Here is a 16,360-nt window from a genome sequence, read left to right as displayed (position 1 = left end):
TGATTTGTTTTGAGTATTAGAGATACATTTAAAAAAATCATGTTCATATTATATACACAAACTTTAGGTCCAAATAACAAACTCAAGTAGATGTTCTTAGCTTTTAATTAAAGAGATACTGTGAGTGTAGATGTTAGTGAAAAGAAACGGCTTTGAAGACAAAAAAAGAATCCTCAGGGAGCCGGTTCAAGTTATTTTTGTAAAGACTATAAATGGAAGTACAAATCCATGTATTTATTTTTACACATTTGATCGCTGTGGGTATGCACAGTATACAGTAGCTGGTTGAAATCTCGCCTCTCATTGATTAAGCCTCAGTCAGTCTGGGATTTGTTTGCCTTAGACTCGCAACATCTCTCTGCTACAACTACAGGGCCGGGCGTCAATATCCCTCAGATGTATAGTTTGTGCCCTCCAACTCCTCTGTGGGAGCAATTGTCCAACTGATGTGAACAGGGGAAGTCCTTTTCTCTACAGACCATTATTCTCCATCTCTCCTCTTTTCTCTCTGCTGTGCAGGAAGCAAGCTGTCCTGCAAATCTGCTGGACTCTCCTGCATTTACAGGGAACACTGCCACAGGTCTAGGAGGCTGCCTAGACTTGGAGGTGTTTAATGGGATTTTCAAAATGTCCTGTTTGTTTCTCTTGAGACAAACATCTCTGTCTTACCACTCTTTAAAGACTTTTATTTGTCAACTTACTTGTCTCTAACAACTGCTATTCAGGATATGGATTCAGTTTAGGAGATATATTTTTGGATGAAAGAATATGCCAGGACCAAAAACCAAAAGATACCACTTACTGAGGCGTACTTTCCAGAGGGTTGGTGTTGCAACTTTTAGACTGATCACTATTAATAAACACAAAGTCAAGCGTTCCAGGTAAATAAGAAACTATTAATAAGAACAAACCAAACTGCTAAGTTGTTGCTAAGATGCTCTATCACAGTTTTACCCTTTTAATTCAAATGGACAGCCTAATAATGGGAGTTATGCCTATTTATCTTCTGCACATACAATGTGAACATGCTTGTGCCCCTTTAATAGCAACTTACCAACTATAGCTGCAAACTTTATTGTGTAATAGAAAATTATGAATACATGGAGTTCAGTGTTTCACTGACATTTAGAGTGTACCTGCAGGCTGGTTGGCTTATTGGAAAGTGCCCATAGGTCATTTACATGTCTACCTGTTGGAATAGGTTTGTTTTAGTGTTAAAAAAAAATAGATGATATTCTTATATTGTACATTGTTGGTAAAAGTCAACTCTTAGCTGTGCTCAGTAAAATTACTCAAAAACTACCGAGACCAGTTTCACAAAATTTGATGAAAAAATAGAGCAAGGACGAAGAAAGAACCTGAATTTCTGTGAAATTGCAGTAGTTACTGGATGGCAACACTAATCGGTATAGCCTTTTCATATCTGTCATAACAGTCAAATTTAGAGTAATTCAGTGCCACAAGGTTGGTAAGAAGCCTGTTGCTTTGCATCAAAAGTAGTGTCAGAGGTAAAAGATCACAAGATCTTCTAACAGGTCACTGCTCACGAGCTGAACTGAAGAGACTGGATCTTCCTTATTTAATGTGACAGCCAGCTGTAGCGTGTTGACGCTGTCAGCTCCTGGATCTACAGCATCGCACAACAACAAGAGGCAAAATTCATTGCTAAATAGGATGACGAGGACTCGAGAGTCTTCTTTCTTCATCCATGCTTTTCAGAATCTACTAGATCATAGGTGTCAAACTCTGGCCCGCGGGCCAAATTTGGCCCGCAGCCTAATTACATTTGGCCCGCAAAGCCATAACAAATTACTATCAGAGCTGGCCTACTGGTATTACACAGCTAATATATATATATATATATTGTTTAGTATTAAGCTTTGCTTGTTCCATATTCAGTTTTTCAGCAAAACGTGTTTGAGTCCATAAGAAAAGATTCATTCTCATATCTGGAGGAATAAATATATTTCAATAAATATTTACGTTAGCCCGCGACTTTGTTCCAGTTTTGAATTTTGGCCCACTGTGTATTTGAGTTTGACACCCCTGTACTAGATTGTGACACTGAATACAAGTGTGTATGTTTTTCTTTCTGGTAGCAGTGTGTGTTTGCATCATTTACACTTACTATTCTCTGCTGCCGCTGCTTTTTCCTCAGCCTGATGAACTCCTTGTGTTGCCTTGAGACGAAGTTAACTGCTGCATACTCCAGAAGGGCAGCAAACACAAACAAAAGGCACACTGCCATCCAGATGTCAATGGCCTTCACATAAGACACCTGGAAAAGGACAAGGTCACAGTGTAATCAATAGCCAATCAATAAGGCTGATGGATAATTTCGTGGGTTGTTCACAGGCTCTGGGCTATAATGACATACATCTTTGGGATGGCCTAGAATTCAAATGAGTCAGTGGGTTGTGGGCTGTTGACACATAGCCATGAGGCAGGTCACAGCTAAGGCTTGGGGAGTCCCCTGGCCGTGTCATTCATGAGAGAAGATATGTCACACCACATCAGCAGCACCAACCGAGCAGGCACTCACTCAACTGAGCAGCATTTAACTGACTGTTACAGATACATACAGAGAAGCAAGGAAAAACAGAGAGGGATTGACAAACAGTTTCTTTTAAATGACTCCCTGTGGCTCAGGAGGTGGAGCGGGTCGTCACAGAATAAGCTGCTGTAATGTTATTGTGAATAGGTAAATGTGGCTTGAATAGTCAAAAGACTAAAAATGTGCGGTATAGATGTCAGTCCATTTACCACATAAAGACAAAATAAAGATTTTTTTTCATTTCCATTGACTTCACTTTGGTGGGCACAGCCAGTACAACTTTGTAGGAGTAATAACAGGATGCGACAAATTCTGATTTCTGTCAAACTCTCACTGAAGTGTCTCAGGAATTCAGTACATGCACAGTTTAATTCAGCTCAAATCTGGGACAAACTGCAGTCATCAAATAGATAAGTGCCGATTAAGGTTGTGTATAGATCTGAAATGGCTGACATAGTGTGTCTGATGCTTTTCTTGTGATAGTCACAAGGTCTTCGCATTAAATCTATACTCATACAGAACCAATTACACGTAAAACGTCTTTTACAGACATTGATTCTCTGCTGCCATCTCATGAAACATTTGATTTGTCTTGTCAGGTAATATCAGCAAAGTTAATGGTTTTTGTAAATCCTGCATTACTTTTATGTCTGAAAATGTCAGAAGAGTACAATTCTCACACTCAGTTCACAATGCCATTTATTACATATGTTTCACTTGGTCAATGACCTTTTTCTGGAGCTGATAGCATTATGTAATCCTATTTCTTCTCATACTTTAAGTTTTTGGACAAATCTGGGAATATTATTAGTTTCAAAATCTGTTCATTTGTTTCCGAGGATAATATTTCAGGTCCTGTGGCAGAAAAGTTACTTCTTTGCACTCTGCTGACATTTTAGATGTGATTTATTCCATCTCAGATCTTCTAATTTTAAAAGCAACATGCTAAATCCAGCAGACTGATGTTTATTTTAAACTTCACCTGAATTTGAACAATTTTCCAGGGCTGTAGGTTTCTAAATGGTAGTGTAGGACTCACCTTGGGCAAAGAGGCTCTTGAGCCGGAGCTCTGTGTGGTCATTGTAAGTACTGTGGTGATGCCCAGACCAACTCTGGCTGGTGCAGCATCCATGTTTATCCAGAAAGAGACCCATGAGAGGATAACAATGAGAAGGGAAGGGATGTACATCTGGATTAAGTAGTAACCCATCTGACGTTCCAGGTGGAACTTCACCTCAATGCAGGTGAACTGACCTGCAGAAAGATGGCATAAGACAAAAGACTGCCTGTTTTGCTTTACTTGTTTTTCATGTTTTTGTGTCATGACCTGAAATATAAATACAGTAAGAAACAAGTTTGTCTTTTAAAATGACATTTTTCTTGAAGGCTACTAGACTTCATGCAATCAGAATTATGCAGGGTGTACTGGAATAAGATGTGGCTTACTGCGACATGCAAAAAAAGTCTTATAACATGGGTAACTTGGTGGTTACACTTATTGCACCTGTGTTGTAGTGCTTAGTGCAGTAGCCCAAATCCTTCTCTTCTTTTAGCACAAACTGAGGGAGGGTGAGATCATCGGCCACCTGAACGGGGTTCTCAGACAGCCACTCAAAGATTAAGTCATTCATCGTGTAACCAACTGTGAAAGGAAACCAAGGGGCACAAAAAGGAGAGAACAGACACAAATGGTGAGAAACGTGCTCTTCCAATTACAACTTAGTCTCTTCTACTCGTTCTAAACAAATCCCTCCTTGTTTCTGTGTTTTTCCCTTGCACCCTCCCTGATATTTGAAGCATTTAGCTGATATATACCCCACTATTTTCACATCATGCATTTTCCTACACTACTGCATATTTTGAAAAAAATGCATGCAGCTGCTAATGTACGTCACTCCACACACTCAGTATTGAACATGCAATACCTAAAAAGAGACAAAGTTCCATAAAACTATAACAAAAATACCAAGTTACCACTGACTATCTGCCAAACTGCACCAGTACAACAGCACTTTACAGAGTTATGGATAGCACTCTTCACAAAATACAAGATGTAGTGAAAAACAAGGCTGCACATTATTTAGTCGTTCGGAGACGAGAAGTGCAGAAGTTTACAAAAAAAAGTCTGTGTGTTGTTTAACTCAGATAACCTGCTTCAGCAGCTATTGAATATTCTTGCTATCACTGCCGTTATTCCTCCTCCTTAACCCAATTTTTCAAGGGGATCGTGCTACCACGGTCTAAAATCCGTGCATGAGAAAACATTAGAAACCTTGGCTAATGAGACTTTGAGAGAGGCAGAATGAAACTTGCAAGGCTGTGGTGATGTAATGCTCCTCTCCCCATCTGTCCAGCTACCCTCTGCCATCCTGTTTGTCACAGTAAAGGTCACATCATACTGCACAGCAACAGTTGTGTTGTTGTGGTTGTTTGAAGGTTACAGACTAAGGAGGCGACACGAGGAGCATATCTGCCTGAGAAACTCTGAGAAACTGGTGCCAACACACCATTAACGCACAAACTACAACATAGAATACGACTGCCACGCAGTTTAGAGAAGCACTTAGATGTAAACACTTGGGATAAGTCAACAACTGTTTTTCTTGAAACACAAATACATTCACATGTTGATTTGCATCATTTTTTAAAAGGGTTACACTCCTCACAGCTGCGTGATTACAGGTGTATTAAAAATGCATGCTGCATGCAACAACAGCAAGGAGTTCCTCGCACATCTAAATAATACTGATGTCTACTGGGACCCTTTAGGGCCTGAATTACAAAAGACATCAATTATTCACGATGTTACATCCAATCCCACACCACCAGTCTGAAAAACACCACCACTAAAACACGCTTCTGTCGTTCACAAGGAGAAGTCACTGTCATTCAGACATCATGCTACAACAACCAAGGGGAATACCAATGCTTTCCTGAGATAATGAGATGCTTTTCTGTTCTGTTCCTCTGCCAGACGGAGCCAACAGACGTCAAAACGCAACCGACACAGCTTTCTGTAGCATGTTGACCTATAATGGAATTCATGAGCCAGCATGTCTGGAATATCTCAGCAAGGTAGAGTAATGAGCATTAGTCACATGCCATCTCTTTTTTCATGTTATAAAGTCTTTCACCTAATGAAAGTTACAGTTATGCTTCACACTTCCTGTTTTAGTCTTGGCTTTCACTAATAGACTAACTTCCAAGTAGATTTGGGGTTACTGAACATTAATGGCTCGTGGCAAAGCAAACTAGTATAAGCTGCATATATGAGGCTTTGAAGTGTCAGAATAAGGCAGAATCCTATGGTTGGCTCTGTTTATATATCTGTATAAGCCCATGGCCTTGGCTCTCTAAACCTCAGAAGATAAACTCCTCCCCCATTATTCTCCTCTCTCACGCTCTCATGCTGAGCAGATGGTGTTGCGAGAGCTCTAGTAGTGACAGCAAAACCCATAATGTCCTCTTAACATTAAGCTCAAGCCAAGGTGATCGCACCCTTGGGTGGTGTACACTAGCAGCATCCTCAGTAGGCCTTTAATCATAAATGATTACCTCTCCTCTAATGGCAGTGTGATGTGATACAGTAACCCCCAGAACTAACACACATACACGCACGCACATATAGACAGACACTGCCACATCAGGCACACATCTGTTTACCCGAGCGTCTCCTCTTCTTGCACTTCTGAAGGGTGAAATGTCTTTATATTTTATTAGATTAAAAAAAAAAACTCAGCTTGTCCCTCTGCTTCTTGATTATTACCGAGTCAGGTACAAATCCAGATAGCGGTTAAAACTTTAAACTAAACTTATTTGGATAAAAGCTGAATCTTTGGAAGGCTCTGTCTATTTCACCCTTTGCCAAAGTTGAATTCTTTTGTCCCTGTGAAGGGAAATTGGGTCACACTAGGCACAGAGGGTGGGTCACATATAATAAAAGGGACACAAAATTAAAGTTTTATTATTTATATCCTGGAAATTGGTTTCATGAGGGCAGATACTATCTCTGCTAAAGGCAAAGGAAGTCTGAGAGAGGAGAATACTCTTCCTACTCGGTTTTATCAGTGCATAACATTTTAATAGGTTTCAAATATGTTTTCTACGTTTTTTCCAAACTCTGGTTTTAATAAATGCGGAGAAAATGTGGTGCCTTGGTCCAAACCTTTGAAACTGTCCACTCCACTGAGCTGACTGATTTGTCTGGCACTGTGACGTGAAAAAGTAGCTTCTCTGTCAAACATTCAGTCCAATGAGCACCAAAAAACAGGACTAAAGATTAGCCAGTGTCACTGGCGGCATCAATGCTGATGCCAAGCAGTTGTCAAGCTGTGCAAATGAGGAATCAGTCTGTTTTGCATTTGTGCTGCTGAAATTGACATGATCCCCTCGAGAGTATTTTACATAGATGGTATGCATTCTATACAAGGGGTAACATCGCAGTTTGATTTTGCTTTGGTCTGCTCTGCAAAACCAATATGTTTGCACGACTGCACTTCAGTGTCAACCTAAAATTGTGATAGCTTCAGACAAAGAGGTTAGTCTCTAAAGAGTGATTAGGGGAAAATCAAATCCTCTCTCCCACTGAAATGTTCAGGAGTGGAGACAGTGTCAGACTAAAGACAGAAACAAAGTGTAAGAACCTGACAATTCTGCCATGTTTCATGTAAGAAAATGTGAATGATTCAAGGGGGGAAAAGTTCATTTTATTTTTCCCTTCTCTGAGATTGCAGCAGCAACATAGCTGGGGTTTTCCACTCGTCCCTTTGCCCAGCAAAGTTTTCAGTTCCTCCCGGGGGATCCTCAGATATTCCCAGGCCAGATACGATATACTCCTTTGAGTTTCAGGCCTTACACAGGGGTCTTCACTCAGCAGATGTAAGCAGAAAAATCCCCCCCCCAAAAAAAAAAAAAGATGCCTAGGAGGGATCCTAACTAGATGCCCAAACCAACTTAATTGACACCTTGTGGTATAAAATGACAGCTGCTATCAGTAGCAGCACCAATTTTCAGTAACTGACTAATATAGTTAGCTTCACCAAGTGGATAAAAATACTACTGTTGTTGACGTAATGTCAGTCAACATCTGCCTCTATAGTTGCCTAACTTCCACAGCTTAAAAGGTTTTGAAATGGCATGTTTGCTCTTAAAACGGGAACAAGAATGAGGCTGTTTTCGGTAAAAGCAATTGTATTTCATAGAAAAGCTTTACCTGATAGTGTAAAGTTCCCCACATCCTAATCTACAGGACAAAAAAAAGCAAACATCGGTCTATACAACATAGCGTGACTTTTGATCACTGTCACAGGATTTTTACCCACGAGACAGTGGTTCTTATACTAATTCTACAAATGCTGGTTATGGTTTGGGTTAATATAGACCCTTTTGCACTGTTAGATGTTTTGCTATTTGAAAACCCTTAAGATAAACTTCTAGAAAGTACAAAGCTATGACATCACAGCAACATGACCGGTCAGTTGTAACAGTGTCCAGGAAGCAACATTAATTATGGTGATATAGGAACAACACGGCAATATCAGATTGAGGATGGATTAAGTACAATTGGATCCTTGACTGCAAGACTGCACCCAGCTTGAGGAACCTATTTCGCACACATATGCTTGCACATTAGCATCTTTCTCAATCAAGCTGGTAGAGCGCTTACAGTTTCACCTTTGCAGTCGTAGTTTAATAAATATTTAATGTCCGTTACTGCTGTTAAGCAATATGTGGACAATTGCTCCTTCTGTGAAATAGTACGGACAATGGTCAACACCAGCTTGAGTAACAATCATATTAGCAATATCGATTAGAAACATGGACAAACATATGAAGCAATTACAAAACGTCATGCTCACACAAACCTGTAGGTTTGGCATACAGCAAGGCAAATGTAGAAAAGGGCAAAATGCAGAAAATAAGAAACCAAAGGAGGATAAAAGAGAAGTGAAACAAAAGGAAGAGGAGGAAATGAAAACTCACAGCTTTCAAGCTGCATGGTACAGGTCTGAATGTCCATTGGGAAATTCTTCAAATCCATAGGGCAAGACAGGGTAAGAGTCAGCCTGAGATAGAAAAAACAGATTGGAAAAGAGAAATAGGACGTAGAAGATGTCAGAGGGCACGACAGAGCTCGAGGAAAAGACACGAAGCATAAGAAGAAACGATCGATTACAACATTTTTAAAAAGTGGCTTTATCAGCGTCGGCTGCTTTGTTTTGCAATTTATGAGTCTGTATGAAAATGTTCAGTAAAAAGTAATCGAATAAATAAAAATAATAAACAGGGATCTTTTTTTCAAAAAGAGTAGATTGGAAAACAGCTTGGATTTGTCTGCCATTTGATCGCTCACTCACTCACTCACTCACCACAGTAATAGAGAAGTAATTGGTGCAGGCATCCCGACTTTTATTTGTTGTTTTGATGCATTAAGCCTTCAAGGATTCTTAGAGAAGAGAGAGAGAGCTATTTGGGAGTCTGTCTGGAGGAAAGCTCTGTAATTACCTGCTGTAATGCATTGCCCAGAGGCGAGACAAGAGCCGGCAGCAATATACACTCAGACACCCATTTGCAACTGTGTTATGATGACAATATCTCTTTCACCAGCAGAAGAACAAACTACAAATACTCCACTGGTTGACTCGCTGCCTAAATTATGTCATGCACTTAGAGGGAACAAAGATGTTTGATGCATAATTACCGAACATAGTTTGCAAGCAAACCTAAGAGATGCAGTAAATCAGTGGAATGAGGAGGTGATTATCTGTATTTGCAATACTGTGAGTCTGTTTTCAATGGATGATGTCAATGTTTATGCCTCTCCCTCTTCCTAAAGAAGTTTTTCTTCTCAGTAAAATAGTAATTTCATGATTCAAATTCAAATTCAAATTTTATTTGTCACACACACACACAGCCATACACAGTATGACATGGGGGTGAAATGCTTGTAGCTGTACAATGCCCGACCATTAAATGACAGAAGAAAAGTTTTACAATATTTACAATTTACTACAAAAATTTACAACTTAACTTAGGAATTTACAGTAAAGAATGTGCAAATAGCAGAAGAGATTATAAAGATAAGGGTTATAAATTATAGGGATTATAGGAAATGTGTGGTGGTGCGTGTGGTGACGTGTGTGAGAGTCCAGTCTTATAGTGACGTGTTTGGGAGAGTCCAGTCCTACACCTGGTTCAGGCCCGAATAGCCTGGGGAAGAAGCTCCTCCTCATTCTCTCTGTTTTGGCCTTAAGGGAGCGGAAGCGCTTCCCAGACCTCAACAGTGAGAAGAGTCCATTGTTGGGATGGGAGAGGTCCATCATAATCTTCCTAGCTTTGGACTTGCACCGCTTGGTGTAGATGGACAGCAGGTCAGGGAGCTCTGATTGAATGATGCGTTCTGCCGAGCGCACCACCCTTTGCAGATCTCGTCTGTCCTGCTTGGTGCTGTTCCCAAACCAGGTGCAGATGTTTGACGTCAGGACGCTCTCGATGGTGCAGGAGTAGAAGTTCTTGAGCACCTTCAGTGGCAGATGGAAGTCTCTAAGTCTTCTGAGGAAGAAGAGACGCTGACGGGCTTTCTTAACCAGGGTGTTGATGTGACAGGACCATGACAGGTCCTGAGTGATGTGGACACCCAGGTATCGGAAACTGTCCACTCTCTCCACTGGCGTGCCACTGATGATGAGGGGTTTGTAATTCCTCGCCTGCTTTGTAGTGAAGTCCACGATCAGCTCCTTAGTCTTGCTGATGTTTAGGAGGAGGTTATTCTCCTGGCACCAGGTCTCCAGGTTCCTAATCTCCTCCAGGTAGGCCGTCTCGATGTTGTCGGAGATCAGGCCCACAACAGCAGTGTCGTCAGCAAACTTGACAATGGAGGTGGTGTCGGATGTGGCTACACAGTCATAAGTGTACAGTGAGTACAGCAGGGGGCTTAAAACACAGCCCTGAGGCACTCCAGTGCTGAGTGAGATGGAGGGGGAGACTTGTTTTCCCACCCTCACTGATTGGGGTCTGTCTGTGAGGAAGTTGAGGATCCACTGACACAGTGATGAGCTGAGTCCTAGATCCGTCAACTTGGTGAAAAGCTTAGAGGGAATTATTGTGTTGAATGCTGAACTGTAGTCCACGAACAGCATCCTAACATAATTCCCTCTGCCAGTGTCCAGGTGACTCAGGGATGTGTGGAGCAGGTGAGATATGGCATCGTCTGTGGAACGATTAGTCCGGTAAGCAAACTGAAGTGAGTCGATGGTGGGAGGAAGTGAAGAAGTGATGTGATCTCTCATCAGTCTTTCAAAACACTTCATCACAATTGAAGTCAGTGCTACTGGACGGTAGTCATTGTGGCTAGCGGGCTGTTGTTTCTTTGGAACAGGGACAATAATGGACCGTTTGAAGCACGTGGGAACCACAGCTTGGGCCAGGGAGAGGTTGAAGATCTCCGTGAACACCGGTGCTAGTTGATCAGCGCAGGCTCTAAGGACCCGGCCAGGGATTGCATCTGGTCCTGCTGCCTTCCTGGTGTTCACCCTCCTGAAGGTGTTCCTCACGGCATGCTCTGTGATGACGAATGCATTTTCTTCACTGGTGCACTCCGAGCGCGCACAGCCGTTTGTTGTTTTAATTGCTGCGGCGTCGAAGCGAGCATAAAACGTGTTCAGCTCATCAGCCAGTGAAGCATCGGCATTCATCATTGAAGAAGCTGGTCGTTTATAGTCCGTTATAGTCCGCAGTCCTTTCCACAGGCTCCTAGAGTCGCACTGTCATAGCTGTGACTCTAGTTTTTCCCCGTAGCTCCGCTTTGCCTTTCGGACCGCGCTGCGCACGTTGTAGGACGCAGCCTTGTATAGGTCCATACAAGGGAAAATCACCAACAAAACATATAAACATAAATATCATTGCACAACATAACTTAACGCGAACAGACTTTTGTGATTAAATTGTTTTCTATTGTGTACATTTTATCAGCGTTTTAATTACAAACATGTTTAAAGCTTTAAAATGGGAACTCTGGACACACAAGCACGGAGTAAAACTACATCTACTCCTCCCGTGCAATCGTTTATTAAGTCGGCTGCAAATTTCCCATCTGGCGCAGAGCGTCATTAAACAAAATCGCATCAAAGACTCCGTCACACACTTGCCACTTGACATGTTTGCACCCTATTAATAGTTTGGTGACCTCCAGTGCGCATAGACATGCACTGGTTGGGTGGAAAGATGCAGTAAGATGAGTAACTGGCATTTCAGCAATCTGCTATATTTTAGTTAAGAAGTCATGTTTGAGTGGGATTTATTTTCCATTTCTCTGCTAGCACCAGACTGGGGAGCAATTTTTTTTTTTTTTGGGGGGGGGGGGCATCTTCTTTTTTTTTTTTTTTTTTTTTTTTTTAAAATGACATCAGAAACAGCAGTATGCGACATTACGTGATGGCAGAGCTTCAGTTCATCCTTTGTCATTTTTTTTTTTTTTTTTTTTTTAAATAAATAGGACAGGGGGAATGAATGAGAGAGAGAGGGGGAGAGAAAGAAAGAAAACCAAAGGGGAGAAGAGACGGTGAGAAGGGGGGGGAAGAGAGACCAAAAAAAAAGAACTCCTGGGTCACCTGTATGGAGAAAAAAAAAAACAAACAAAAAAAACAAACAAAAAAAACAAACAAAAAAAACAAACAGAGGAGACAGCAAACAACAAAGAGCAACATAATGATAGAGAAAACAAAGCACCATCACAATAAACTAGCTAGTCATAGATATCAATATTTACTAAATAATAAACGATATTGTGCAGCACGCAAGATAGACAGCGCACAGTGTGCTTTGAGGCAGCAGCCAAGAAAGCTTTAGTCCGCGTCTGTGAATACCCATGTGTGCATACCTGTGTGGATCAGCATGCTTGCATTCCAAAGGTTTCTCCATGTAATGATCTGCTAGGGAGTGTGGGGGGGCCACAGCCCCGTCCTCCAGGGTGTGAAGCGGGTATGGAGGAGATCAAAACTCCAGACATCCAGAGGCCCCCAGAACACAAGAGACCAAGGAAGACCAACAGAGGGGCAGCCGCGCCACTGTCCCAGTAAGAGCTGAGGAGAGTCCCAGATGAGGGCTCACTCAGCAGCCGCGGAGCAGAAGTCAGGGGGAGTTGCAGTGACGCGCCCGTGAGCTCCGCCGGCCCCCAGCTGTGCCTGAGTGACCGAGCCCCAAGCCGAGAGGCCGGGGGCACCCCACCTCCAAAGGGGCCCGAGCGAGCCCCAGGCCCCAGGCCCCGACAAGCGGCCGCCAAGGAGTGAGCCGGTGTGTACCCGGACGCCCACCCCCAGACACAAAGAACCACCAACACACCGACACCTGAGGGAGTCCGCCACCGGCAGGGGAAGTGGTGGTGGGTGGAGATAGGCCTCCAAACCTTGGAGGGCCTGAGGTGTCCCCAGAGAGGTGGCGTCTGATACCCAACCTGACATATAGACACAGACATACAGGCACACACAGATACAAACATCCATTCCCACCCTCATGCTCTCATATGCACTCACTCCACACTCAACCAACGTGGAGACAGACATAAAGAGACGCTGTACACATGATCACACTCCCCAAGCGTACTCTACAAACCGGGTCTAGGTACCCTTGCCCCTGGAGGGGGGAACTGCACCCAGACCCAGGTGGTGTTACCCTTTTCCCTGCGGTGGGGGGGGGGGGGCATCTTCACTGAATTTAGCAGAAATGGAGTGCCCAAGTTGAGTAACAATTTGCTGATGCATAGGGCTGTGCGATATGACCAAAATCTCATATCCCGATATAAGAATTCCATCATCCGATAACAATATAAATCACAAAAATTTAACATTTTCTATAAATTCCGTGAATCTCGGGCAGCTCGACTTGCGGGAAGTGTTCTCAGCTGGGCGTCGTGTAGCTGGAGTCGAGTGTTTTAACCGATGCATGAAACGATACATTTTTAGACATAAGTTGTAACGGCCGCCATTTTCTTTGTGAGTATTTATTACACGGCGTGCTGCGGGGAAAAGCCTGTTCTGACCTTTGAGTCTAAGGTTTATTTTTTAGCACCTGGCGACTCTTTTTTACTTCTCATCTGTAAATACTCTGCATACTCTTTTATGTGATTCAGTTTATTTTGAAAAGTCTCAACAGGATCTTGAACTTTATTGTGAAAGGTTTATGTGGAACATAAACAAGCGGACACGCGATGGTGTTACCGTCGTTGTTGCTAACGACAACGCATAAAAACAAGCGCTTGTCCGTCTGTAGTGTGGTTATATTAAATATAAGAGAAAGAGAGAAGTTTAAGAAATTAATATAGTCACTACAGTGACCATCGAAACCATGAAAAAATATTGCCATAAACAGTTTATTTTGCGACACCACGAAACAAACGATAGCGTAAAATGAAACTATAGACATTTTTATATCGTCATCCGATATATATCGTTATATCGAACAGGCCTACTGATGCATATACATAGTTTGAGTTTAATGCCTCGATTAAAAAAAAGAAAAAAAGACGCTGTTTAAAATGTAAACCAAAAGAAAATACAACAATTTTCCAAACTCATAATCCCAGATCTTTGTCACAGCAGCGCAAAGAAAACCTATTCAGTGTTTGAACTGAATCTAAGAAACAGTTTCAGTCCACCAATCTGCAAAAAACTGAGTCTACAAATTCTCTACAATTTCAGAATAATGTTTCTCTGCGTAAAATTGTGAAGGCTGCAAATATCTAATCATCTACAGCACATAATATCAAGAAAAAGAGTCCAAGAATCTGCATGACATGACCCTGTCTCACCTCTGAGATGTGCTGCTGCCAAAAAATTTAAAATGAGCTACACTTTTCTTTAAATAGTACATTTTCTCACTTTAAACATTTGATATGTTTACCATGTTCTTTATTGTGAATAAAATATGGGTTTATGAGATTTGCAAATCAATACATTTTCTTTTCATTTACATTTTACACAGCATTTCAACACTTTCTGAATTTGGTTTGGAAAATATTGTATGTACAGTAATGTTGTATATAAAGCCTAAAGAGGACAGAACAAAATCTGAAGTAAAATAGAAAGTCTCAAGCTCAAACTGAATAGAATTAAATGGACTTCACACATGAATAATTCCCTCTTTAGGGGGTTTATGGTTAGAAATGGGCAAAAAAATTCTACAGGTCAGACTCTCACTCACAAATCCAAACCTACTAGAGACTGAAATTCAATAAATTCATGTTGTTAAAAAATAAATTGAAGTGTTTTCTAAACATATAACTAGATAACCCAGTACCAGTGGTCCTGCTGTTCTAGAAATATAATCTTTAGTTACCTGATACTGTAAAGAACGCTGCCATCTTGGAAAATCCGTAGCAGCTTGTTATCAGTAGTGACCTCATGGAAATTGGCTCCTTTCTCGTTTGCGAAGAATAAATCAGGTTTCCAGATAGAGTCCAACATGGATGGATCCAGATCAAGGGAGTCATCGGGGTATTCGCTGTATGCCAGACGAGGGTCATTCCATTTTTGCCGTAGAAATACATTGAGCCTGTAGTCCTGTGGAAGAACGCAGGGTAGTTAATGGAAAATATACCATCAGTGGAGGTTGCAGTTAGATGGAAAACTCAGAAGTGGATTGTTCTGCTGTAGTTTGAGAAGTTCTGGGACCAGTCTGATACGGGTCACTGTTTGTCCGTTCTTATTTTGAATTGAAGCTAAACTTCTCAAAGCCAGACAGAAATATCATGAAAGTTATTCTCTTGGGATGGAGTACGACTTTATACAACATTAATTCGAGCTATATAATTTTTCTACTTTATATTTCCTCATGATGAGAATAACACACTTTAATGAACATCCTTTCATTTGAGAAATGTGAAATGTGTGAAAACCCTGGAGACTGAGCAAATAAATGGAAAATCTGAAAAATATTCATATCACACCTAACAAGAAAGAGCAAGCGCTAAGGTCACTGCAGATAATTCATCTTTGTTTGCTGCATTATATTTGTCAGGTTTAGTAAAAAAAGAAAAGAAAAGACTGCGCTGAGAGCTGATAATGAAGGCCAGGCTAAGGAAATACACCAAACACAGCCTGGCCTGCAGCCAGAAGACATAAGTAATTAAATTAGAAATCTAATCAGTACAATTAATTCATAATTTCTCTGTGGCCAATTGCAGTTATTAAGGTTTTTTCTTTTATTTATTTAAAAAAAATAAGAAAAGTCCTGCAGTTAAAATATTAATGTTTTCTGGGTTAACCTGACTGTAGCTTTGGAGCTCTGGAAGTCCCCCGGATACCCTTAAACACTTCACTGCTTTACTGTAGTGTTAATGCAGACGTAAGGGGAGCCATTTTTCCTGTCCTTTCACCCTTCTCCCTTTTCTTTCATTTTCTCAATTTTTCATTTTAATTGCAGAGTGGACAGTTCATTATCAGCATGTCAGTGACCCCAATGGTCTCTGAAGGTTGCACTGTTATGCTCCAGGAAACAGAAATTGCTTCAGCACTTAAAGGATTAGAAACCAATAAGTTAGAAAAGGAAAATGAAAAGTATTTTTTATTATTAATCATGCAGAGAGATACAACTGTACCATAATCTGCTGCTATAATCATGTCAAAGAGTATTTACAATATTTAATTTTCTGGGCTACGAAGAAAAAGCAAAACTTACATTTTTAAGAAATGTGTAATATTTGTACATGCTCTTCTTACCATGGTCGTTTCTGTGATTGAACCAAAGCTGTTGATAAAAATATTACAGGTGACGTTCACAGGCGGACCTGGGGAAAAGAGATAAGAACATAGA

General features: G+C 41.2%; 1 protein-coding gene across 1 annotated transcript in view; it reads right to left on the bottom strand.

Moving 5' to 3' along the window:
- glra4a (glycine receptor, alpha 4a) overlaps window positions 1–16,360 on the bottom strand; it is a 49,276-nt gene that overhangs the window by 5,207 nt on the left and 27,709 nt on the right. Inside the window, exons 3-8 of the mRNA XM_085433576.1 lie at window positions 16,267–16,334; window positions 14,885–15,108; window positions 8,537–8,619; window positions 4,059–4,196; window positions 3,594–3,808; window positions 2,129–2,278 (exon numbers count right to left, since the gene is read on the bottom strand). Of these exons, the coding sequence (XP_085289702.1) occupies window positions 2,129–2,278; window positions 3,594–3,808; window positions 4,059–4,196; window positions 8,537–8,619; window positions 14,885–15,108; window positions 16,267–16,334 (878 nt within the window). The remainder of the gene's footprint in view (window positions 1–2,128; window positions 2,279–3,593; window positions 3,809–4,058; window positions 4,197–8,536; window positions 8,620–14,884; window positions 15,109–16,266; window positions 16,335–16,360) is intronic.

Source organism: Copadichromis virginalis, linkage group LG2 (genome assembly GCF_057382275.1).
Source record: "Copadichromis virginalis isolate Kocher_CV1m ecotype Utaka linkage group LG2, C_Virginalis_male_GT1.1, whole genome shotgun sequence".
NCBI lineage: Eukaryota > Metazoa > Chordata > Actinopteri > Cichliformes > Cichlidae > Copadichromis > Copadichromis virginalis.
Note: the sequence above shows the minus strand (reverse complement) of the source record. Positions and strands in the feature narration are given on the sequence as shown.